At 39.5% G+C, this 26,176-nt stretch overlaps 2 protein-coding genes across 13 annotated transcripts in view; one reads left to right on the top strand and one right to left on the bottom strand.

The window, feature by feature from the left end:
* Nucleotides 1–38: 38 nt before the first annotated feature.
* Nucleotides 39–13,657, bottom strand: LINS1 (lines homolog 1). 6 transcript variants are annotated; one of them, XM_074836965.1, is made up of 7 exons: nucleotides 13,603–13,657; nucleotides 8,891–9,434; nucleotides 8,706–8,795; nucleotides 7,343–7,484; nucleotides 6,493–7,083; nucleotides 2,385–2,565; nucleotides 39–1,390 (listed from the first exon to the last, which is right to left on the bottom strand). In XM_074836965.1, the coding sequence occupies exons 2-7, from the start codon at nucleotides 9,296–9,298 to the stop codon at nucleotides 490–492; spliced, it is 2,313 nt and encodes a 770-aa protein (XP_074693066.1). In that variant the 5' UTR covers nucleotides 9,299–9,434; nucleotides 13,603–13,657; the 3' UTR covers nucleotides 39–489. The 6 variants fall into 6 exon arrangements, with proteins under 6 accessions (XP_074693066.1, XP_074693067.1, XP_074693065.1 ...); XM_074836966.1 differs by lacking the exon at nucleotides 13,603–13,657 and adding an exon at nucleotides 13,498–13,512; XM_074836964.1 differs by lacking the exon at nucleotides 13,603–13,657 and adding an exon at nucleotides 13,367–13,424.
* Nucleotides 13,658–13,973: 316 nt separating this feature from the next.
* ASB7 (ankyrin repeat and SOCS box containing 7) overlaps nucleotides 13,974–26,176 on the top strand; it is a 31,636-nt gene continuing 19,433 nt past the window's right edge. For 4 of the 7 annotated variants that reach the window (XM_074837152.1, XM_074837157.1, XM_074837156.1 and 1 more), the window contains exons 1-4: nucleotides 13,974–14,032; nucleotides 14,940–15,034; nucleotides 20,506–20,604; nucleotides 23,781–24,041. In XM_074837152.1, the coding sequence (XP_074693253.1) occupies nucleotides 23,831–24,041 (211 nt within the window). In that variant the 5' untranslated portion in view covers nucleotides 13,974–14,032; nucleotides 14,940–15,034; nucleotides 20,506–20,604; nucleotides 23,781–23,830. Of the gene's footprint in view, nucleotides 14,033–14,701; nucleotides 14,805–14,939; nucleotides 15,035–20,505; nucleotides 20,605–22,864; nucleotides 22,982–23,780; nucleotides 24,042–26,176 lie in introns of those variants that run through there. The other 3 variants (XM_074837153.1, XM_074837154.1, XM_074837155.1) reach the window with 3 other exon arrangements.

The raw sequence follows: 26,176 nt of genomic DNA, 5'->3' as shown, positions 1-26,176 counted from the left end.
AAGCACTGATGCAGAACACACAGTATAAACACCAAAACTGTCCCCAACTAAAATATTTTATTTAGCTCAACCTCTAAGCAGTCAAGTGTTGCATTAACACTGCACTGTAGTCCATAAATCACTACACATCTGGCAGTGACCTCATATATAGAATGACATTAAGAATAACTGACAATACTTTAAGTATCATATATTGTTGATATGCTTTCACATTAGTAATTTATTATCAAATTTTGAATACCTAACAATTAATTCTTATATACTGTACACTGACATACATACCATGAATAAGCCTAGGACCCTAAGGTAATGGATCATATCACTGAATGCAATTGCAGATTTTTAAGGTGTCAACCAAAAGCATGTTTATCCTGCTTCAGGTTAAATACACTGACAGGTGCAAGAGGCACGAGCTTGAGAAGTCACTAATCTCATGGAAATGTTCCCTAGTGTATTAGTTAAAAAAAATTACTAGAACACTTCTTTGGATTATTGTAGATTCACATTCTCACTGATCTTCTCAACGTGGCTCAGCAGTTTCAACAACGCAGATGGATTATATGGGAAAAGATTTCTTCTCTGCAACCTAGAAATAGCTTTTTGCAGTTCTTCCAAACATTTTGTTGATTTGCAAAGCATTATTCTTCGGGGAACGATGCTATCTGAAGACGCCGTACAAGTCGAACAGGATGAGGTATTAGATCCCTTTTGTTTCAGAGGCAACACTTCAGACTTGAGTGTATTCAGTTTATGATCTCTGTAGCTGCAACCAGTTGCCCTTATCCCTGTCTCACCCTCATTATTAAAAGGCACCTGCTTTGTGTTTACCAAGCACTCTTTTCCATCTGATTCTAATTCAGAGTCTTCAGAGCTGTCATAACTAACAAGGCTTTGAAGAGAACCCAGCAGAGATGTACTATCGTTGCATATCAATGAGTTCGACTGGTTAGACTCTGCAACTTCATTATCACCTTGCTCTCCTGTAAACACTAAGTAATTGTGAGAAGCAGCCAAAGATATAGGAGTCTGCGGTTCTGGTTCACAACAAGCATTTTGCACACTCTCATCACTCATGCAACTTTGTTTTTCTTGATGGGGGGGCTTGACAGAAGAAATTGGTTGAAATATGCCATGTTTGGTATCAAAATGGTTACAGACATCTACAAACTGATGCCAGTCTTTCCTAAGAAGCTTTAAGTACCTTACCAAGTACTCCAGAAAGCAAGTTTCTGATGAAATCAAAAAGTCTAGGAGTACTGTAGAATCAAATGCAATTTTTTCTAGAAAAAATAAAAAGATACAGTGAGGATTATATCCACTTGCATGAGTACAGAAGTTCCAGGTTTCCTCCTCTTTTTGGCTTAAATTATCAGCAGCATCATGGCGTAACCTGAAAAGTAAGTCATGAAATGATTAAATTCAATGGAAGTTTACATTTAAAAAAAAAAACCACCACAGGTATGTCCAGAAAATGGTATTCTTGCTCTTTTTTGATTTTGTCAAAAAGCAAAAACCAAAGAAGAAGTTTTGATATTAGAATGAGAAAGAATGAAGGCAGGTAAGGCTAGGAGGTTCCTTGGACAGTTTAGGAAGCCAAAGCACTTAAAACAGGCCTTCCTAAACAACACTCCTTCTTAGGAAACGTTCTGGAATAAACAGAGTTACCTACAATACATGAATTGTTGTTTTAGTATTTTTGTAAACCTGAACACAGATTAACTTTCAGGATGCTAAGCACATTGGAAAAGAGTGGCCTCATTTTGTTTAGACATCTAAGAAGAATTGTGCACATCTAAGATACTACTTGCAATATCTTCACATTTGAAGCTTGAGGGACCTTTTCTAAATCAGGATAATATCTTGTATGGTATTTTAAACAACAATGAAGAAATGAATGTCCAGGACAAATTCTGGAAGAACACATTTCAGTTGTCAGCAATAACAGTTTTTAGTAACTAACTAGAATTAACAGAGGTCCAATCCTCAGAGGGCTACTTTGCCAGAAGTCCCTGAATCCTTGCAGTTTAATTATAACATCCCATTCTTGTCAAACTCTCAGTGTTGAAGGAGTCTTGCCTTTTATCTGTCTAACCACTGTTTTAGACTGTGAAGTTAATTATTCTGAATTACAAGATATGATAAAGTATTTAATAGGAAACAGTTGCACAACTCCCTCACTTCAATCAAAAAAACCTTAAATTATCAGCAAAGTTAACTGCTCTTACACCACACATTATTACATTGTCCTGAGGTTTGGGGCTTTTTTAATTATTAAAAATATTTTATCTTTAGACAAAAATAATCAATGGAAATGTTACGTATATCACAATAACCTCACTAAATTACAATTCTTCATAGTTCTGCCAAATAAAATGTGCACTAACCTATCAAATTTTAAATAAATGAGTAATAAAGCTTTAGCAGCTTCCCACATATCATCATCTTGCTCTATGAAAATCAAGGAGAGCCATTCACAGTGATGTACAACTGGGTGAGACTGTGGGGAAGACTTCCGATGATTCCTCCAGAATATCAACAGCTGGGACATGGAACTCTGAAATTCTCCTGAAAAGAAGTAGTAATCATTTTTTGTTACTAAACACACTTTTTAAAAAAAATTAACAATGCATAACAGTTCATTAATGCATTTATCATTCCTTAGCTCAACTGATTTAACACAGCATCAAATTTTATAGATTATTTTTTGCTTCTTAGTACCAAAGAAATCAAAAAATATTTTGCAGAAAACCATAAGTTATCTAACCTTAAATTCAATGTGAATGACTACTCTATTAAGCTCCAAACATACCAATGTTCAGATGCCAATGTTAACAATTGTAAGTAACCTGCAGAAAATGGATTCATTAGGTGCTACCCCCACCCCGCCAAGACAGACAAAACTTAAGGACATAATTTATTCATCTAACAGCATTCTTCATTTCCTTGGACTAATCAGAGATAATCTAGAAAGTTTTGGGTACAACAGAGTGAATCCTCTCACACCTAAGCTCACAGACTGATGAACAAGATTACATCTCCAAAAATCTGTATATATCAGAAAACCTACAAAACTGTGACTATACCTACACAGCTGGGCTTTATACCTTCCTTTAGCTCCCCAATTAGGTAGCTTCATTGGTACATCACAAACTAAAGAAAGGCGAGTTGTAATCAAGTCAATGCCACAGATGGAATGATCCAATACGAGCACCTTGCTGAGGCTTCATCTCAGGTTGTTCTTCCCATATGAAGTAATATGACTGTAATGTTTTGATAGGACTGAAGCAACACCCCCCAGCATGATTCACTGTATAATTTAACTGCAGTGATCTAGAGCTGATGGGAATAAATTGTCATTTCTACAGTAAAATGAAGTATGAAGCTTGTAGTACAGCCATAGTCTTTATAAAAGAAATTCTTCATGGATTATTTATGTTGTCAAGTACATACAGGCTTGGGATAAAGATACCTTCATGAGATGGTGTAAAATCCTTGCTGGAAGGATTAATGTAAGCAGTGTTTTTCCTGCAAATCTCTAGACATTACACTCCTGAATGGGAAAAGCACATCAAAATTTATGCCATTTTAGTGCAGTAGCTTACTCATAAAAATAGCTTTGTATTCATATGATGGACATACTCTTTCCCTTAAGTCAAGAAACTTACCTCTTCAACACTACTCACTTACCGTAGCATGGTACTATGTAGCCGTTTTTCATGTAACAGAGCATGCATTCAATGTTTAGAAAACAGAAAAAAAAAAAGTGACCTATATCTTTACCCCAAAGGTACTCCTTAAGAACTCTAATGTTGTTGGAAGCACACTATGGTTTGAAAAGCACAGTTGCATCATTGATATAAACAGTGATTATCACTTTTGAAAAATTTCCTGCAACATGGGAATCAATTTTACCTACCACATCATTATGTAGTTTTCCTTAATATTTAAGATTTGCTTTTACTCTTAGCAAATAATAGGAACAGCAAATTATCTTTGTTATTAATAGTTACTATTCAGACTGAAATTCTTCCCTATAAATCAAAGCTATCTGGAAATTACTCTCAAAATTGAAATGAATTAAAGTTAAGCCACTGTAATTCATGTTAATAAAAAAAGGTAAGATCAACCAGCTTCCCGGAAGAAGAGTTAGCATATTAAAGCATTTTGGTGCTTGTTTTAACCACTTAATGTCACTAAAATAGAAGCACCACTTCAACTTGAAATTCCTCTTGACACTTGGGGTATTTGAATCTAATTAAAAAACTCATTTTTGTGTCATGAATCTGAAAAAGAAATGAGAATTTTTTTCTTTGAGAAAGAATTTTCATAGACATCTAAAACAGATTTAATCTACATTTTTTTCTAGTCACTTGTTCTTAAGACAATCTCAGTCTCTATACGTTTTTCAGAAGATGTATCTTAAGTAAAATATTCTCTACAAATACTTAAAAAACTCTGAGTATGCAACTGCCATCACAAATAACATCTTTCAAAATCTGGGAAAAAGGGTCAGAAGCTGTCTTACAGAAGTTCAGAGCTCTTCTGCACAGTCAGATGAATCAAAAATTGATTTTATGCTTGCTACATAACATAGAAATAGAAAAAGTTAAATAATATTTATATCTAGAACTTGATCAAAATGTCTCAATATATTTAAAATGCTGCAAAATTTCATGCTTGTTTAAAGAGAAATATAAATGATTTTTTACTTTTTGCCACACCATCAATTGGCTGACAATAAGGAACACCCATTCTCACTTGCATTTGACTAGAAACGCTGCTTCAGAACTGCCTTCCCAGTTCTGCGGTGAAGCCTGTAACCCAGGGCCAGCAAACCGCTTTGATCACAGAATTTGCACATCCACGTGCACGTGGCTTTGCATCAGAGGTGAGCACCGTCTGCCTCTTGGGAGCTTAAAAGGCAAGTGGGAAGATGGGATTCCAGGAGCGTGTCTCAGGCAAAAAGCCTCACCCCACCACTTCATTATAGGCTCAGGAGAAGACTACTAACCGGCTACTCGTGTGACACAGCAACGCATCCTCTCCCATCAAGAACACAAGTTACACATTCCCCTGCCGTCCCGCTGCCTCCCTATGGCACAGCCCCAGCACAGGGGCCAGAGCTGCTCTTCCACTGATCCAATTCATCTGTTCAGTAGAACAAACACACTCAAGTAAGCAGGTATGAAAAGTATGCTTCACACCTACTAGTTCAAAGGACTAGAGCTGGACCTCAGGTGAAGAACACAACCACTATTCTCCATCAAGTCCCATAATTTCCCCATCTCTTACTTTATTGCTTCGTTATTTTTACCACTGCGGCTTTGCTCAATTACATTATTTGTCTAACATTAATGCCTAGTACCCTCAACCAAGATAAGTACTGATACAGAGAAATGATTACTTGCTTTGCAACTTATTTACTTATAGCAACACTTATAGCAACTTACAAGGTTTTTGAACATTGCTAACGTTGCTTAATAATCCTGCTTGCCCAGACTGTTCTGTGGAAACTTACCAAAGACTACTATGTTCAGCAAAAATAAGAAACGTGTTCTTGGAAAGCAGGTGTATTCTAACAAGTTGAGTCTTTGTAGAGTATAGGTAGCCATATATGGACAGTAGAAACTAGGATACTAGTGGTTTTAGATAAGATAGAGAGGGTAAACCGGCTGGAACTACTCTTGTTGTTCAAGAAATTGGCTAAGAGAATCTGTGCGTGCTCCGAGGAAAAATACAAGATGAAGAAGACTGTGAGCCTTCCTCCGAAAGACTCCCGAAGATGACCACCAGGAGGCAATGCGCAAGTGCAAAGATAACAAACTGCTAACACCAGCCTTTTGAACTAACCCAGCCTCACTTATGAATATGTATATTTGTATTATGTAATCCAATGAATACATATATCCTCATTCTATAAGTTTCTGGTAAAATGTGCTGCCAGTGTGCAAGCTTTGTGGAGAAATCCCCTTACACCCCAGCACCGGAATAAACATACCTGCTTTATAACTCTCTCAGAGTTGTAGAGTTTGTTTCCACACATCAGTACATAATAGTGCTTAAAGTTCTACCTCCACATTTGAAAACAGGAGCGTGTTACCTGCAGTTCCTTTTAGTTCCCACCCTGAATAGAGCAGATGCTCATGCTACAGGCTTTCTTCTTTTCCAACTGGAGAAGAGCCTGGTGTTCCCAAGCTGGCTCAACTATTTCAAATATTAACACGTGTTCTTAACAGGAAAAGTTTACAATCTCAGATGCAGCTGTTTCAAGGCCCCCATACTGCAGGGCTAAGAGCAGGATAAAATGCAAGGAGGCAATTAATTAGAAGGACACAGTGATAGCTGGTTTCCTGGGTGGGTCTTCCCTTTCCTCCCTCCCACCACCACTAATTCAGCTGAAGTCTATTTAGAGTCTTAATGAGTTGCAACTACAAAATCTGAAAGCTTTAGAACTCTTGCTGCTTAATGAACAAAACTAAGAGAGACTATTACCTTTGATTTCAGCCTCTGTAGCGGAGTTCTGAAACTTGAATTCCAGCGCTTTAAGCACAACCAGACTCAAGGCTCTGAGAACAGTTTGGTCAGAACCACCAGGAGTATCATCTCCAGGAGCAGCTTCACTGCCTCCAAAGTAGCTGGCCTTTTCACGGAGCGGGATCTGAGTCAGCCAAGGCAAATTCACAACCTGCAGAACACTGTTACTCAGCGCGAGCATATCCTCGTATAAAGATGGGGTTTGTAAGAAGAGGGATCCACTTTTTGCATCTTCTCTAGACTTGTAAAGGACACATTTCTTAAGGAGCATAATGAACTTCTTCTTGATTAAATAGTGAATTGATGAGCTAATGAGGTTCAGGACGTAAGAAACTTTCAAAAACAGTACTCTCTGGCATCTGAGTGGTAGTTCTAATTCAATTCTGGAAGCCAAAAGTGCTTCAAGCAGATCTATAAAACTGATCAAATTGTTTGCAGCTTCAGAATAAGGTGAAGTATAGTGGTGACTGTCAAAATGATGGAACAGAATGGAACTGTAAAATCCTTCAAGCACAGCGTCAAGAGGAGCCAACAACTTCGTCAAAATACCTACAGCAAGAACAACAACATTATGGAATTGCAGAGTAACACAGTCAGCTAAATCATCGAATAAGCAGAATACAGATGACACTGACTATTCTCAGTTTTTAAGCATGTTTAAACCACTACATTTTTAATAGTACTTTTGTCACCCTCTTTATAATGAAGAGGTGCTCTTTACAGAGGCTGCTCCAGATGAGATTAGCAGTAACATTCCTCCCCCTAGTGGGAACTTCTGTATCGATAACATCATAAAACTGCTCAGTACCTGCTTTGGGCAAAACTTCATCTTTCAGGATGTCCTTGATAACAGTTGTAAGAGTCCACAGACATTCTGCTACTTGGGTATTCACAGGGAATCCTGAAAGAGTCTTCAAACTAAAGGTGAGCCAGGTGACATTTAATGCATTCTAAGAAAATTAATTCAAAAAGATGATCAGGTATGCTTTAGAATTGCTATGCAAATTAAATTAAATCATAATACCATGATTTAAAATTGTACATTAAAAAGATTCAAATGTAGGCATAAACAAAACAGAGGTAGAAACAATATATATGTCCAGTGCCTTTTAAGAACATAGGCCTCTATTTACAAACCTGAAGTCACATACGCATGCAGTAGAAGTTATCTGTATTTTCCAGAAAGGGAAAACCCAACCTCCCAATGTCATGTGAACTACCCCAAAATCAGATAATACTGTAGCCAGACCATATCTGAATTCGTAACTCCTAGACCCAAACAACTTTGCAAGAAATACTACAAACATATTTCTGATAGAAATCTATGTTCAAATATCCTGCTGTGGAGGCTACAATCTATATTCACCAAATATACAGCAATTAAAAAAACGCACAAGTAATTGGAATATTCAATCAAGAAAATACAGTAAAGCATTTGATTAACTTTCAATAGGCTGTTACCGTTTTTATCTACTGCATCACCTAACAGATATTAAGTAACTGTAAAAATATTGCTAGTCTATTGGGTTTTTTAAATACCTGTACTGCAATCTTAAAGAGAATACTTCTTGTCATCTAGACACATTTTACCTTAAGATAGTTTCATAAAATTCCAGATTTTTATAGCTAAAGACATTCCACCTCACATTACAAACTTCTGTTCTACATCTGGTCCCCTTTCTTTCTATACTCCATGCCCCTCCCAACACGCTTGAAATATTCTCTTGGAATATTACATATCTTTCCGATCCATCACTTATAACCCAAAGCCCCTTGAGACACACTTTACAGGAGAACTATCACATAGTATTGTCTTGTATAACCTTCACATCGTTCCCGATACTGGAGCTAAACATATTTCAACAAAACTGTGTGGCATTTTGAGGGGACTAGCCATCTGTGTGCTGAATATCAGCAGGTTTCAGAAAGCTAGAGCAGAGTAGACATGCAGGCAACAGATGAAAGAAAGGGGCAGTTGTGATGTTGCTCTGTGGGTCTACTTACAAAAGCAGTCTCTTTAGCAGTACTTTTAGATTTTACAGCAGTCACACAGTGAATGCTTTTGTGCCATATAAGCACTACAAAAACTTGGCTCTAGAGTCAAATGGAACAACTTGAAGGCACATACTCACTAAGTTTTTTTAAGCTGTGAAAAGTTATGCCATACTCACCTCTTCCTTCAGCTGGAAATACACAAGAGATGCTAAACTTTTTGAAGCCATGTGAGATAACAGCTGATCAGAACTACCAAGCAGACAAATCTGCAGATGTGTAGAAAGAAAAAGTATGTCAGGCATGTTCCTTTTTATTTTTTCCTCCTTTCACAAATGTCTTTCAAAAGTTTATAAAAGCTTACCAATTTTGAGTCAATTTTTGCCTCCTTCAGAAGAGGGACAAAGATTTCACAGTACTTCTGTCTTGCACTGAGTTCTATTTCCTGGGACTCTGCTTTAGCAACCATCATCTTGATCAGGGTTAACTGAAGCAGCATCACTTCTCGTGGACAGAATGAGGAGTTCATGTTTGCAAAGCTATTTGATATATCATCTGTTTCAGGGACAACCACATCTGACATATCAGTGTCCTGATGGCTCCTAATACCACCATTAGTAGATGGCAGATGCATCCAATTACATGATTCATCTCTTTCTGGTGACTGCTCAACACACAGATTAAGTAAAGAGGTATAATGATGGCTTTCCTTTGCTAGTGGAATGCCTACCAATACATCCTTATACATCTGCTGCAGAAGAGAGATCTTCATTATGAGAACATCCAATATTCCATAAAATGACGTAGGTCTTCACTGATTATTCATGGTCACTGCAAAGCAGCTTCGAAGTTATTTTTATCCAGTAAGAGAAATAGAAGCACTATTAGGCATTTCTCTTCTAAGTTACCTAGAAATAAATATTGTGCTATTACTGAACTTAATAGATAACTAGAAAGATACAAAGAGCAACACACATTTTTACAGAGTTAATACTACCATTATTCAACTCATTTTGAAAATACAAATTCACTGTTTAAAAACAGCAGGAGTGATAGTTGCACAAAACTGTCCCAGTGAGGCACTAAAACGATACACGAACTACCATGCTGTGAAGAAGTTTACAGTTCCGAAATTACACTACTGACAACAACATTCATTTGCTGGAACTAACAAAACCAAAGGTGACTAATACTAGGGATTAATTCTGAAAGATATGAGAACTTGGATCAAATCTTTCTCTACATTGCTAAAACTACCAAAACCACATTATTTTGTGACAGATTCCTCCAAAAACAGGCACCAAGTTTCAACTGCAAATGCATCTGAACTGGTGATGTTTATTGCTCCACCAAGGCTGGATACGGCAACACCTCTCAAAAAAAATGGAAACCAAAGGACAAGTCTTGCCTTCCGTTGTACACAGGCTCAAGGTGAGTAGCGTGAATATACAGGAGGGGAGGACTGGGCTCTTAATTTAGTAAGGAGGACCAAAGAATTCCTTTACATCTACATGTGCACCACTCTTATTCTGAGCACCTACATCTTGAAATCCAAACCAGGTTTTCTGATAATGCAAAGGACCAATAGTGCCACAGGGCTGGTCTCAAGGGCCCAGTGCCTGAGAAGTTTAAAATTAAAAAATACTTAAAAAAGAAATTGTAAAACTTATTTAAGAGCCAATAAAAATACTTAATCATATTCAGGAAAGGTATAAAACCAATAATCTTTATCACCATGTCAGTGGAACATATCTTTAGATCACAATACTGGAATATTCACTATAGCTTAAAAAGAAGTGCTATTAAGAATTCAAATCTCTCTTTAAAGTGTGGGCACCTAAGCACCCACAATCTTCTACCCATTATGTAAATGGATAGACAGATACCTTACAAAAAGGAACATCAGGCTTTCTTTTTCACCTGTATGAAGAGTGATGTTAGTCTGTAATACTTATCTTTTTAGGACAGTTTTAACATGTTCTCTAACCAGAACTCTTTTAATAAAAAAACCCAAACAAACTCATTACCTTTATCTAGTGTGAAGCTAGGAGTGGGACTTAAGTTGTTTGTAAGAATTTGGGGTTTGCATGCTTTTTGGATCCCCATCTTTATGGCTGGCATAATCAGCCAGGTAGACTCCTGAAGCAATCTGTCTGTAGGTGGCTTTTATTTAAATCTTACATTTCCCCTTTCTTACCAATGGAAGAAAACAGCTTGGTAAGAAATTCTAAAGATCTTCCCATCCATGTATCAGTAACACCTGCATTTATCATCACACCAAATATTTTAACTATTGCTTTTTAGCAGAATATTAAGAAACAATGAAATGATAAAATTCAGTATATGAGGCATTATGGTTTTAATTTATAATCTTCACAAGTTTTTAAAACACTATCAAACATTGAGAATTACACCTTCACTTTTACAATTTGTTTTTTTTAACTGCAACTGAAGTATGTATTGACAAAATGGCTTCCCAAAAGTACAAAGGATTAGGGGTAGACCAAGATATGCTACCCAGACTCCCCACTTCTTCCACCATCAGGCAGTTACTTCCTTCAGAAGATAATCTAAAATTAGAGAATAAGAAGTTGCCTGCAGGGAGCGATCTACCATTTACTCTGCTATGGTATTTCTGAAGACACATTCAGCAATGGCTGACCTGACAACTCGAAAATGTTATCGTATGTTCCTCACCTAACCCTCACCTGGTAGAGCTAAGAACCCTTCCCCCATCCTTTCCCATATTCCACATTTTAAGAATGTATCCGATGTTAAGAATATATCCAATACTTCAGACAATAAATTCCTTCTTCATTTGCAGGTTCTATTTGGAATTCTACTTGAGGTAGAAATTTATGACCTGAAACCTCATAAAATTTCTTCAGAAATCACTCTAAATATTTTATATAGCTATTGTTCCTATCTTTGAGTTTTATTTCCCCCTAAATGAATACCTAATAAAGTAAAATTATCTCAACACATTTACTTCTGTGATCAAGATCAACTTGAATTATCATCCTACATGGTAAATGAACAGATCTCTCATGCACAAGTTCATACGATACAGCAAGGTTATTAAGGCAGACTCCTCTAGGACAAGCGCTGTGAGATTTTACCTTCACCGCATGATACTGGTTGTGCTTTCCCTGATCCTACCATAATACACTTATATTATACCATTAATTTGCAGAACACTTTACAAAAACATCTATGAGATATGTCTCACTCACACATGACAACAGTTCATGAATAGAAGTCATTAAAGAAAATGAAATGTGAGGGGGCTTATTTTGAAGAAATTTACTTCAAAGAGGAGGAAAACGTCAGAAAATGACTAAATTTCAGAAATAGTAAGAGAGCACAGTGAAAAGCTCAAAGATGAAGAGTAAAGAAAAGCAATCACATTCATCCACAAGAAATGACAAACTCCAACCCTTACTTGTATTATTTATTTATTCGTGATAGCATCTAAAACCCAATTAAGGTAACGTCTCACAGTGCCAGACTCCTGCATAAACCATAGGAAACAGTTCTAAAAACATTATGTATAGACTGAACAGGCAAAAGACAGAAAGGAAAACTATATAAGAAAAAAACACATAAATATTTTGTTATACTTATTTTCATGACTACTTTAGTTAGGCTTTAATATCAAAATCAAAGTCATGAGGAGCTGCAAACAGAATTAGAGAAGAAACTCAATGGAAAAGGAAATGAACTGGGGATGAAAACTCAGATGGCAGCTGAAGCCTGTAAGGTTTAAGGACCACCATAAACCAAGCAAGTGAAGTTTAAGTGGTTGCAAACACCTCCAGAATATCCTAAATCCGAGTTATAAAATACGTGTATTTCTACAAAGTGGGATATTGAATTTAGCACAATGTCATAGAAAACATTGGACTGGGCTAACATTGTTGATATCACATCTACTTTTTTTTACTAACACAAATGGCTTATGACACACAATTACTCAGAGATATTAGTGAAGAGGCATGATTAAACAAGGCTATTGTTAAGTCCCTGTATTAGTCTTTCCCTGTTATATATATGCTACTAAATGGTAATTGCGTGAGTAGCAATTGGGAGAAAACAAACTATCCAGAAAAACCCTATTTTCATTAAAATCAGATAAAGCAAAATGAAACCACACTCCATGACTTATGGGTATGAGTTTGAAGGCTCTGGATCTCCTTACAATGGAATGGTTGAATCATCTAAGAAATAAAATATACTTTGGACTACCTGTACCTGCAATGACTTCGTAGACTCATCTCTCAAAGAATATGCTTCCACTCAGCGCTGAAATTCTGTAAATGCCTCTAAAATAATGTCAATTCTTTCCAGAGGTTGTAAATAACCTCTGCTGCGAGCTGCCCAATCCCTGACTGTCAACTTTGACACCTAAGCATGCCAGATGCTTTATTTACTCTTCCGCAAGCATCTTTAGCCACTAGACAGGACTAGAGAGACCCCATCCGCCCTCCCTGGACCCTTACTGTACCTCTCCCACTGGCCTTTCAGAAATGCCAGCACTGGGTTACTGGTAGGAAGACCTCGTTAAAAGCGACACTCCAGTCTGACAGGGAACGGAGAGGAGAGCACAGATTTGTGTAACCACCGCCCCAAAACAGCGGGCGCGGAGAGCCCCGCGCCGCCCTCCCGGCCTACAGGCCCTTCTCCCCCTCACCCTCTCCCAGAAGGCCCCGTCAGCTTCCCCAACCCACCCCCCCGCGAGCCTGAGGGCCAGCCGAGGCCTTCTGCGCCACCGTTCCCTTCAGCACCGCCTCCGGTCCCCTCCTACCCCTCAACGGGCGCCGCTCCGCGCTCCTTCACCCACCCAGGCCAGTCCCGAGCCCCCTGCACCCGCCGCCCCTCAGCCAGGGGCTCCCCTCAGGCCTCCCGCCCGCCGCCGAGGCTCCGCCCCTTCCCTCGACCCGTGCGACCGCCCCCTCCAAACCCCGCCCCCACCTGGAAGCCCGCGGCCCCGCTTAGTCACCCCGCGCATACGGGCCCCGCCCCTCCCTCCCCGTCCCGCCGCTAGGCAACCGCTGCTAGGCAACGGCCGCGACTCACCCGCCCCCGGGAGACAGGGCGCCGTAAGGCCCAACCGTCCTCCGTCAAAACGCCGGAACCGCCGCAGCCGCCCCCTTTCCCCTCCCCTCCCCTGTCGCAAAGCCCTCCCCCTCCCCCGCACCTTTACGGCAAGGGGGAAGAGCCGTGGGCGGAGCCGCCGTCAGCCCGGCGCCCAATCAGATGTAGCGGCGCCGCGCGGTTGGGGGCGGGCCCAGCGCGGCGGCAGCCGATTGGCGGCGGCGGAGGTCAGTCCCTGCCCGCTGACCCCGCAGCGAGCCGAGGGGGGCGGCTCGGTGCAAAGTGTCCCCACACGGCTCGGCCCCCTCCCGCGGCCGGCCCCGCCGCTCCCCCCGCCCCGCCGCCGCCGCCAGCGCGGGGGGCGGCTGCGCACGGCTGCGCGCCGGCCCCCCCCACCCCCGGCGGCAGACAGGTAACGGCCGCGGGCGGCGGAGCCCTGTCTGCCTTGAGACTCCCTTACGGGGGGGAGGCGGGTGGTGTTGGGGGGGGGGCGCGACCCCATGGCCCGCCGCGGGGCCTCCCCTCGCTGCCGCCGGGCCACCCCTCCGGCGGGGCTCGCCGCCGGCCTGCTCCACCCCGCTCCCCCTCAGCGGGCTGTGAGGGGGGCTCCCTCCCACCCCTACGCCGCCCCCCCTCGGGAGGGGGTGTGCGGCCCCCCCCCACGCGCCGTCTCTGTCCGCCCCGGCCGCGGGGGGTGGGCAGGCTCCGGGCCACTCCGCCCGGCGCCGGGCCCGCCGCCGCCGTGCTCCTGGGGCAGCCTGCGAAGGGGGGCGGGGGGGGAGTGTGTGTGTGCTCCCCGGGCGGTGAGGGCGGAGAGGAGCCTCGGGCCCCTCCGGAGCGCGTCCTCCGCTTCCCCAGCCCCCGGCGGCGCCCGGGCTTGCTGTCCCCGCCGCCGGGCCTTGAAACTCTGCGCTGGGGCTTGGTCGGATTTTTTTTTTTTTTTTTTTTTTTGTGTGTGTGCGCTTGACGGTTCCTGAAGCATGAACTCCTGCAAGGGAGTGATTTTAATTTCCCAGCAGCTCTGCTTTCTGGGTTACTTCCTGTCCCATTCTTCAGTACTTATCTTTTACTTCAATTCTCTGGAGGAGCTGGCTTGACAGGCTAGCGGTCCTGCCGTTATTGTCCCTCCAACTCTTGAGTATCTGAGAGAGTGCCCTTCTCTTCGAGTTGAGATTCCGATATAGGTAAATAACCCTCTCCTTCCTAATTTTTGAAGGCTTTTCCTATTTCGACCTGCTATTGCTTTGGTATTAACCATTTTTGGTTTTCATTTCTCTTCTTATGTCATTGTGTGACTCAGTTCTACTTTTATTTTCTAGGTTTAAGCTGCCTTAAAGGAGAATTAAAATTGTGACTCCAAAGAACAAAATAAGACAGAAGAAAGAAAACAGCACTCCAAAAAAACCCTGGAAAGGTGATAATTCATGTAGACTCTCAGAATCATCCTAGACACATGGTTTCACTGGGATTGGGGCCTCTTGTTGTGATTTTGATGGATTTGAATAGGTAGCATTAGATTTCTTTGTTCCCTTAAAACCTACTTGCTCTTGAGCTTTAAAAGTTTGAAAGCTCTGAAGCCCATTTGAAGTACAGTTGTTCTTCTTGTAATGCTTTGTCATCTTTAAAATTTAGTCTGCATTATTTTGATTATGAACTGCCGCTTAATATTTTTTTTGTGTTTCTTCATCTCGGGAATGTCACTTAAAATTACTTCACTCTCGATAGGTAAAAGGGTCTTTTCTTAAAGCCTTTTCGCGAATTTGAGTGCGACACTGGGTTTGTTTCTGCTCTGATTCGAAAATCTGTATTGGAGTAGGTCGTGGTAATTGCATTATGTTGGTTTAGTTGTACCTAACTTTTGCGTGCGTCAAGTTTTTTTGTATTGTAAAGGAGCTGCAATAGTTGAAAATCATTTAATTGGATGGTGGTTGTTTACAAGTACTTTTTGGGTTGAGATCACAGAAAGAGATAATGCTGTTAGGTGCTTAAGGGAAAAAATAAAAGGAGTCATCAAAAACTGAATCCTGCTGGTAGGAGGAAGGTTCGGATTCAGGGAGAGAGTGGTTCATAAGGAGAATTGCTTGTTTTACGTGGTAAGATGAAGAGATGGGTTCTTGAAGGAGAGAGAGTGGGGGGGGGTGAATGATGTCAGCCAGCCTTTTTCTGCATCCTACTGTTAGTGTGCTCCAAATAATGGAGTTTCTGCATGTTCTTATAATGCAGAGTCTGTCTTGAATCCATTCTAATCCGTTTCAAATGTAGATGAGTTTGAGTTATTTTGGCAAATATATCCTCTATATAGGTCCCTCTAGTCTCTGTCATGTTTTCAGAGATGTCATTGACTGTACCAGAAGGTTTTTCATTGTCAGCGATAAATTATTTTTTAGCATTAGTTGCAGGGGAAAGAGCAGTACCTGTTGCCAACAATCTTAGTCAAGGGTGGCTCATTTTTTTAATATACGTATCTTTAGCATATGATAAGAAGTAGCTGCTACATGTCAAGGATTAAATAGAAAATCCTCCCATAACATAAACGCAACAAATTCAGCGATGCATTTTGAAAGTACAGGGAAGAAATATTCCATGTTACTTTCATAGCGTACTGCAAAACCATGAGTAATAGCGGAACATGTGGACATGCCCAGTGTGATTGCAGGAGGGATTTTTATGCTAACAGGTGAGGCAGATGTGCATTAGTACCAATTTACCAGGGCAGTTACAGCACACCTGTTTCATCTGGAGTTGGTTTGTTATAACACCCTCTTTACAACCTATCTGGTATATCTAATGCCAGGCTCGCATTAATGTGGCTGCTCCAACAGGACACCTCTTGGTGCCAATAAGTTGTAAGATCTTTGGGATTTATTCACAGAAGGAAATGTAAGTTTTCATTTGATTTGTGAAGCTCCTTCCTAATGTGAAATGCTGGTGCAGCAGAGTTTGATTCAGATGTAGAGGCTGGAATTGAGTTCAGAGGAATCAGGGAATTAGCTTCTGGCAGAAATTTGCACATGGTCAAAACAAGGAACAGAGATAAATGATATGCTGAAATCCTGCTCTTGATCTCTGGAAGAAATGCAGCATATTGTAAGTATAGCTAGTCCCTTAGATAAAGTTGCACATCCATTTTTTTTTTTATCTTCAGGCTATATACTCATTTTGGTTTTGTTTTGCCTTGTTGTGAATTCTGAACCCTTAAAGGAAACGTGCTGTCTGAGAGGCTGTTTTCCGTTGTTGCAGCATTTGCTTACAGGATGATACTATCACAGTGAAAAACTTGCATTATCCACTGAAGTCATCCAACAAATTTTGTCCACTTAGATTCTTTCAGGCTATATTAAAAAGAAATACAGAGCAAATACAAGTCTTCCAGAGACTCTATAGCCAGTGCTTGTTTTGTTCATCAGCTGTGCTACAAGTATTAGGACTGAAGTGACTGCTTTAGTGTGGTTTGAACTAGCCATTGTTTTCTGCTTCTGTCATGCTATGAAATATTGGTGTTGGGATTCTTTAATGATAGAAAGTCATGTTAAAATACATAAATTTTACACATTGACACTTGCTACAAATTATTACTTCTAAGGCTAAGCTTTTTATGACTTCTACTGTTTAAAACTTGGTAACAGCACCACTGTAAGTTAGAAGAGAGATTGTATTTTGTGCTTGGTACAAGAGGATCTCCAAGCATGCTGCAGAGCTCTCTGCAGTTTGTTAGCGCACATCTTAAGGGAGGAGAGTTGTGGCTGTGTGAACCTGATGCAGCATTCTCTACTGAAAAAGATCCATAAGGCCTTGCTTTAGCACTTGCATTGAGGTCCTTGATTTGGAAGGATTTGCAGTATTTTCTTCACTGGACTCTGCTCGTGGTTAAGGTTGCCAATGTACAGGCAGGAATTTTGAAGATGGTTTAATAGCTGATGCGTTACCGATGCCTTCTGAAGGTGAGGTCTCTTCTTTTGCTCTCCAGTTTGCAGACCTGAAGTTGCTTGAGCTGGGTGATTTTACTAATTCTCCATCAGGCCCAAAAGTCAGACCTCACAATCACTCTGTGGAATGGATCATAGTTGGTAAAATGATACCTCTGTACTTCAGTTTCAGCCACCTGCAGAACGTAACAACACAACACAACAGCTGCTTATTAGTACATAACACCACCAGTCAGCATCACACAGTGCTATAAACACCTGAAGTTGATGGAGGACTTTTAGATTAACTCTTTTAGTTATTTAAAATTTAGTATGTCCAAGCTATGAGATGGCATTACAGAAGCTCTGGTGAGAAATGTGTAACTTTTAATGACCGCTTATGAAGAGTGAAGGCTTCTTCCCTTTGAAGTAGCAGTTCCTCTGTGATGTTTTGGATTCATGCACTGTTAACTCATTGCTTTCAGACCCAGCAAGTCGCATGTGTTGCTTGGTGATTTTCATCTCAGCCACTTGGATACCTCACTTGATGTCTGTCTGGGATGCAGCATAGAACATATAGCAGAAAATATATTCGGGATTATAAGGCTCTGTGAAACTTTAATATTTTACATGTTATTTGCAAAATTTTTGGTTGTGATGTGAGAACACAAATAACACGATTGTTTGCCTTACTCTCTTGTCTGAAGAGCTCCTGAAATAGGAGGCTGAGCGACATATGAAGATGATAGTCGCATTTAGTTTCTTTGTCAAACACATTGACCATTTTTAAAATGCCATTTGAGTGAGAACACATTTAGCTTGTTTGAGTTTTGAAATGGGTGGGAGAAGTGGGTTGTGAGAAGAATGAATGCCAATGTGCTTATCCTTATTCCACAGGGCTTTCTTTTTTATTTTTGTTTATTTGATTTAAATGTCTTGGAATACTTCAACCACAGACAACTAGGATCTACACTGATTAGGTCTATGCTAGATACTAAATGTCGTGTAATGGTACACTTTCCTTGTATAGAGTTAGGCTAACATCAGTAAATGATGGTCCTTACTCTGCTTTTGGATGTGCAATCTTAGGGTTTAGGAATCGCATCTATCTGTTAGGCCATTTGAATGAGCAAAATATTGTATTATAAGGTCTTGCTTTTAATACCAACCTTGAACTTTATCTAAAGAGTGTGTGTGTATATATATATACATACATTGAAATTAATCTTCCACATGATGTTCTCAGTGACTTTAATGAAGTGACACATCGATGTAGAAAAGTCTTAAGATCTCTTTGACAACATGAGATGTTATCAATAGATAATGAAGAGGCTTGTTTTATTTTTTTTTAGTGTGCCACTTCTACTACAATTATTAGTATTTTAAGCAAACTTTAAGTCATTGAGTAAGTGAGCTTTACTTTCACTAAATATGACTTCTTTTTATTAAAGTTGCAGATCTTACTCTTGCCATATGCAGCTAATTTTCCTTTGGGGGGAAAAAGCTTGTTACTTTTTTAGTGGAGCAATCTGTTACCTTGTCTGTAGTCTGTGAAGTCAGTGCAATTCTAATTTGCATCAGCTAATAAAAAATGTGTGGGTTTTAAAGTGAAAATCATGCAAAAAAAAAAAAGGTGAACTAACGACTGATCATCTATGCAAAAAAACAAGGCTAGAAATGTGATCAAATTAGGTCATGGCAGTGCAATTTTGTGCACGGCTGTGAGCATATCTGCAGACCTTGTATGTTTTATCTTGGGAAGCAAAGCTCTTGGAAAATGTGCATAAGAGGGATGAAGAGAGCTTTTTTTTTATCCTCCTCTTCTGAGCTATCATCGGGAAAGCAAGATTTTATGTTGCATTAAGTGACAGAAATTTTAAGCTAAAAGCTGCATAGTTCACATAATTTTTCTGGTTCAACTCATTTGCAGAAGAAACGAGTCACAGTTGGTTTTGTGTGATCTGCTATACAATGAAGTAATTAATGCTTTTATTATTTAATATATTATTGCAGTGCTCACACATGATAAGGGGTCCTGTTGTGAGAAGCTTGCAGCCAAAGTGAACGAGAAGTCAGATAGAGTTGTACAAAGAATTAATGAAATAACATGATGAGTACGGGCTGTGAGAAATGGTCAAATGCTGGGACTGATCCTGTTAACTGCAGTTGACAGGGATGGAAGATAAGGAGGTCTAGTCTGAAGGAGGAAACTGGATAGGGATTGTAACTGGCGTTCCGTAAATTTTGATACTGAAAGAATAGTTTTTATGTATGAAGAAAAGGGTGAAGATTTTTGAGGTGGTGGTATTGCTTCTATTGTGAAGGTATCTTTACCTGTGTGTGAAACGCAGCGTGTGTTAGCCTGATCCATCGTGTGAGGGAGAGATGACTGTCTGGTGGCACTAGAAGTCCAGTTGAAGGACAGAGAAATCAATGCTCTATGTTGTCAGGGTTTAGTCTTTAGACAGGGAAGCATAGATGGGATAAAGATTTAAAAAACAAACAAACAAAAAAACAGCGAAACAAAAAAACCCCACAGAAATGGGTTGCGAGGAACTAAATGGATCCTGAAGGTTTTTCCTGGCATCTCACTCCCACAGGGAGATGTTGAGCAATCAGGCAGAAATACCTGCTGTAACCTTCGCATCCATTCTTGTTCCATGGCAGGAGCAGGTATATGTAATCCTTAGAGAAGAGTTTAGACCATTTCTTGAAGATTTACTTCAGAGGGGAAACACATATCTCATTTCTCTTGTCTTCCATAAAATATCCTCTGTAGCCTTTTCCCCATTTGGCAGAAGCAAACTCACCCCAGCTCAACCTCTGGAAGACCATATGATAATGAAAAAACCCACACTTCAGGGCCTTTTCTGGCATAACTTCATTAAAATGTAGCACTCTAGCACAGGTACAAAGTAAAAGTAAGTAAACCTCTCCCTTTAACTCTTTGCAGCTAATAAGGAATGTCATTTTTTTTAAGGGGTAGCAGTTTGTTTGACACACATGGGCACACAAGATTATGAACAGTGAAGACAATGAAGAGTGGGACATCCGTCAAAGAGTAACAACCTCTTATAAGGTAATTCAGGAACACATTGAGTTCATCCTGCTGTACTTGCTAAATCAATTAAGTAGCTGTTGTCCTCCATTTTCATGGCACTATACAATCATTATAACCAAGAATGTATAGGTACATTTTTTACCCCCTATACTTCATTTCATTTTTTCACTTGCATGGAGAAAGCCAATATGTGGCAATCCAAGTGCATACTGTGTTCTGAATGAGATTGATTACAGTTGCAAAACATTAAATATTAAATGCCAAATGGCTAATGACTTTCAGTAGTCCTCCTTTCCTTCTCCAAAGATTGATGTTGTAAATGGGGATTTGTAAACAGGACTTTTAAACGACCTATGGAGCAGAAGTGAAAATGTCTTCAAAGCTGGTGTGTACCTAGAACTATTCTGAAACCTTTAATGTTACAGTTAAGTATTCTTGTAATTTGAATTTCATTGCTTGCCATAGGGGTGAGATAGAAGAGTAGATATTTACAGAAACTGCGCAAGTGATGAAAGAAGCTGCTTGTGCCTGACTTTGTCTTCTGCTTTGTATGTTTTAGTACTTATGTACTTTAGTACTAGCTAATTTGAATAAGCTCTGCTAGTCACATGCAACATATGGGGCCAGTGCCAACTTTTTATAATGCTGCATTACAAATATACCCACCAGCTGAGAAGTGTGATATAAAGAGCTTTGCTTTTTCTTAACCAACTGTCTTCGTAGATAGTTGCAGGGGGGATACTGCTGGTCCCTTAAATGAGAAATCCCATTTCACTTCATCTGGTTAGTCATCCCATCTCTTTCTGTAGCATTTTGAGCAACTAGTTTGACCTTAATTTTCAGGATCACGTAAGGTCTTGCAAGTATTAGTCCTTTACAAGACGGGACTGTAAAGATGGCAGTAGAAAGTTTTGTTTATATTAACTTTTGGTGGGATATTCTCAGTCTGAGAGAGAGTTTTCATATCTTGGTTTTGTACATGTTCAGAAAGTAGGGCTGAAGGGGCATGCTCTGATTTTTGTTTTTTTGAAGGATCTCTCCCTGACTTATTATCAGTTAGATTCTGTTATCAGTTTTCACTTGTAAATCCAAAGAAAGATCTTGTTCTTGTAGTTGGAATTCCATTAACAGTACTATTAGTGGTGTGTTCCTGAATGAAGCCAAACTCAGTGTCTTATAGGTGAGCATGTTCTGAAGTGCTAATTGGAGTTTAGAAAAGAGCTTAGCAAAAGCTTATTAGAGTCAATAGAAATACTTCCATTGTCATCAGATTAACCAAGTTTGATTTTTGGAATATGCTGCAAAAGCTGAACTATTGAGTTAGCAGTTGCTGGTTTGTAAATCCCCTTTTCTTCCAGTGTCAGATAATAGAGTTCATATTATAAAACAAAACAAAGCCAGTACCTAAGCCATGTAAAACTTATTGAGCTAAAAAGTCTTCTTTCCTAACTGCATGCTGAAATGGTAATTGTTGCCATACATGGTAAGTTGAAGCATTTATAAATGTCAAAGACAGGCATTTGCTATATGTCACTTCCATATTTGCAATGTAAGTAGGGTCATTGTAGCTACCTGTTAATTATGAGTTTATATCTCTTCAAGAAACAGATAAATAACTTCTTTGCAATGGGCACAACTAGGTTATAGAGGGGTGAATAGATAGCTGTGCCTTTATCTGGAACGATGGCAGTGATTGATGTTTTCACTTTTCTCTTGTCTGTGTGTATATCTGGATCACAGGAAAATAAGTGCTCAGTGGGATATGGGAAGTTGATTGCAATGTCTTTTGAATGACCTATGAATCATGAGGATCTGAAAATCCTTAGGGTGTTTACGTAAAAGAAGGTTCAGGTGATGATGTAGGTTGACATCCTAAGAAAACAAGGTTGCTGTAAATTTTAAATTTTGCTTAAAATTTGTTTTCGTCTTTAGAACTTTTCCTTGTACTTTAATCTTGATTAACTTTATGGGAGTTTAAATACATTTTTCTTTTATCTTCTAGTACTGTGTTAATATCCATTGCAACAGTTTTTGAATATTTTCTGAGACTCCTATTGCTCAGCATTACCCTTCTCATACCCTGCTTTCATTCTCTTTCTTCTGATACTCCTCTCCATTCTAGGAACACCTGTTAGTGGGATATGATACACAATGTATGTGAAAATGTAAACACTTAACAGACTTTGTGTACTGTGGAAGAATCCCTAAATACCACTATTTTTTTTTCTTGTTCCCAGCTGAGTAGCAAGTAGCACTGCAGATGAGTACTTTTCAAACAGAAAACAGAGCATGGAGTATAGTACTTCTTTCTTTCCTAATGTATGCTTTATGTAGGCTCTACAATGGCTATTTTTAGATAGCCTTTTGGCCCAGCTCTCTCATATACTGTATCAAGGTAATTATAAATCAATTTGTTCTGGTATATGTTCTCATGGTGTTTGACAGGGCTATATTAACTGTACTTACGTGTTTTCAGGTCTTGTATTATCTTTGTGTTTGATTTTTGGAATATAGAGGTTCTGTGCAGTCTTTATGTACTAATAAAGAAGTCCACAAGCCAAATTACAGACAGTAGACTCTAATTTAAAAAAAAAAAAAAGGAAGAAAAAGTACAAAGAAAATTAAAGTTTTCAGTTTGAACATTAGTGTTACTGATGTTCATGTGCAGTAGGTTGCAGGAAAAGATTATACTAGTAAGACGAAAATGTCTTCACTGAAGCTTAGATGTGATACGTTTCTAGGGGGAAAAAAAAAGGAATATCCTAGTTGAGTTGCTCTAGCAATGCCATGCTGTTTCCTGCAATGGTTTAGATCATCTGGTTAATCAGTATCTCTGGAGTTAGTGATAGTAACCATGTTGTGATTTTTTTAAATGAATATTGGGTTCTAGAGACTTCATTTTGCTTGTTGCTGAGGTGCTTTAATTGTGGACTGTTGTTTGATGCTGTCATTTCTGAAGAAAATGTTTACTATTTATAATGTGTAAGTGTCCTTTCGCAGTTCAGTGATGTGAACCATGTACTATGATTTTGCTAGCAGCAGTGAGATTGGGTTTTATCCTGTGTATAAGATGACTTTGCTCTGCATATAGAGAGTAAATCTTAGCATTGCTCTTCTTTAGTACTGACTTCTTTTTCTAGATATAGCTTTCCTGGTCCCAATCCTAATTTATTCATGCTTTGTATTGATCCAAGGTGACTAGTGTGACCTCATGACGCTTCTGTAAAAGCCAGATTCAGCTAGGATGTTACACCATCACTGTCGGAGAAACCCTGAACTACAGGAAGAGTTGCAGATTCAGGCTGCAGTTGCTGCTGGCGATGTTCACACCGTGCGCAAGATGCTGGAGCAAGGATATTCTCCAAATGGTCGAGATGCCAATGGCTGGACCTTGCTTCATTTCTCTGCAGCAAGAGGGAAAGAGAGATGTGTCCGTGTTTTCCTTGAACATGGAGGTGAGCTGCTTAGAGAGAAAAATCTTTATACCCATCTCACATTTTTCTATCCCAATTTCCGTCGTAGGGCTTTCCAGCACTGGTTACATATCAGATTACTTCTGATTTTTTTCTTTTTTTAATTCCTTTGAAGTAGTACTTCATCTCTGTTTACTTCTGATGCATACTCTGTGAATGAGGTAATGGATTAGCTTTTTAATACCTTTTTTTTCCCAGAATTGCCTAGGAATTGTTAAAAGAATGAATAAGCATTATGAAAATAAGGCAGAAGGACTCATTATAAAATTAAATGCATTCACAGCACTCACTATAGGCTTTTCTTCTCTGTTAGGGGGTATTATTAGAGGAAGGCAGGCCCTTGAATTGAAATCCTAGGGAAGTTTGTTTCATAATTCTCAGCAAGTTAACAAGTCGCATTAAAGACTAAGTTTCCGTATGGGCTTTAACAGAGTCTGCTGAACTTAATGGAAGTAGCACTCTCTGTGCAAGGACTGTAGCGTTAGCTAATCCGGTTGAGTTTACACCTCTCCTGCATCCATCTGTAGTGAAGCTTTATTTCAAGAACTGATTGAATTTTGTTGGTTTAACTGATATATTCATTTGGGCAATGATGATTACCCCTCAAATGGTACAGTCAGAATTTCTTTTTGCTCTATCTTCTTTCAAGTCCACCTAAAGTTTTAGAAATGGATAGTCCTAATCTTTCAATGGGATACCAGAAAGGAAAAATAAAGATCAGTAGATGCTCTCCACATTCTGATTTAGTGCTTGTAAAACCAGCATCCTCTATTCTAGCACTGTTCTTATCAGGTGAATTATGAACTAAGATGTTTTCAGTCCCAAGGAAACTGAAATTATCTTTTTGATGCTTTACGTATCTGAGGCCACGTGGGCCCCTTATGTGTGTCGCAGTATTTGTCAGATGTATGGCTCATCCTTAAAATTGAATGGCATTAATAGGCTGTGGTATTTGCACAATTAGTGGTACGTTCCTTAAGAACAGTAGTGAAATACAGCCTGAACAACTGGGCTTTGTTTATGTACCTACTACAGATTCTAACCATATAGTATTGGCAAACCTTCGTGTCCTTATTGGAAGGGAGGGAAAAACTACTAAATTGCACTAATAAATACTTTAAATTCTACTTCTTAAATGTAATACACATTAATAATCTCAAGCCTTCAGTTTGACAATTCAAAATTTTTAGGCTATATGTCTCAAAATACGTGGGCTTTAGCTCTGTAAACTTGAAGATGATCTGGAAAAAAAAGCCCTTATATATTCCTATGTATTTTCATTGTGTAGGTTTTGATATTAAATAGCTGCTGATGCAGTATTCTGTTTTTATTTTTGTTGTTACTCTTTCCTATACGAAGTACCAGCTGAATCTGATGCCTCGTGAAAACTGCCGGTAATGAAACACCCTTGTTCTGGAAGCAGTATAGCATTTAATCACCAGGACTAGAAAGTTGAGTAACAAATAGTGTGAGGGTTAGTCATCTATGGCAGCTCTCCTGTAGCTGAGCCTCGCTTCAGAAAATTGGCACTGTTTTGTGCCTTGCCTTGTTTTCCCTCAAAACAGAGACATAAAAGATAATGAGTATTTAAAACGTAATAATGTCACAAATGAGCTATTAAGCAGTGAATGAGCTGACTCTTAAAAGCTGAGTTAATCATGCCTGCCTCATTGGTGAGAGGTTTGTGTCTACTTTTCTTCACACAGTCTCCACCTTTCTCAACGTGTATTATTTGATGTTGGCACTTAATCTCTGTGGATCAAAATGATATTGGGGTGAAGGAAAGTTGTTTTCTGGTGTGAATCTTATGGTAAACAGAGTATTAAACTGACTATATAAGTAATAAAGAAGAGAGTGAGAGGGAATGGATGGAGTTCTGGAGGAAAGAGGAAACTGAGGTGTTAGTGAGAAGGAAGGGGCAAACGTGATAGTTGTGGCTGTCAGGAGGGATGATGAAGCTCAGCAGAGTTGGAAATATTTTCATAGTACAGGAATGAGAAAACCACACTGGGCTGTTGCTGAGGGTAGAGTGCTGTACCTCAGATCTGAGATGCTGGAAGAAGACTGACATAGTCTTGCATGGTAGTGGGATGGAGATGGAGTTTGGCTAATAGAGG

Source organism: Strix aluco, chromosome 12 (genome assembly GCF_031877795.1).
Source record: "Strix aluco isolate bStrAlu1 chromosome 12, bStrAlu1.hap1, whole genome shotgun sequence".
Lineage (NCBI taxonomy): Eukaryota > Metazoa > Chordata > Aves > Strigiformes > Strigidae > Strix > Strix aluco.
The sequence above is the reverse complement of the archived record's forward strand: the minus strand, read 5'-3'. Positions and strand labels throughout refer to the sequence as shown.

Excerpts from the sequence above, each read along its gene's own strand:
- LINS1 (XM_074836965.1), bottom strand. The coding sequence starts at position 9,298 with ATGAAGATCTCTCTTCTGCAGCAGATGTATAAGGATGTATTGGTAGGC. Across the intron at positions 7,485-8,705 it reads ATTTCCAGCTGAAGGAAGAG|AATGCATTAAATGTCACCTG; the intron begins GTGAGTATGGCA and ends TAATTTTCTTAG. Across the intron at positions 1,391-2,384 it reads ATTTATTTAAAATTTGATAG|GTTACGCCATGATGCTGCTG; the intron begins GTTAGTGCACAT and ends CTTACTTTTCAG.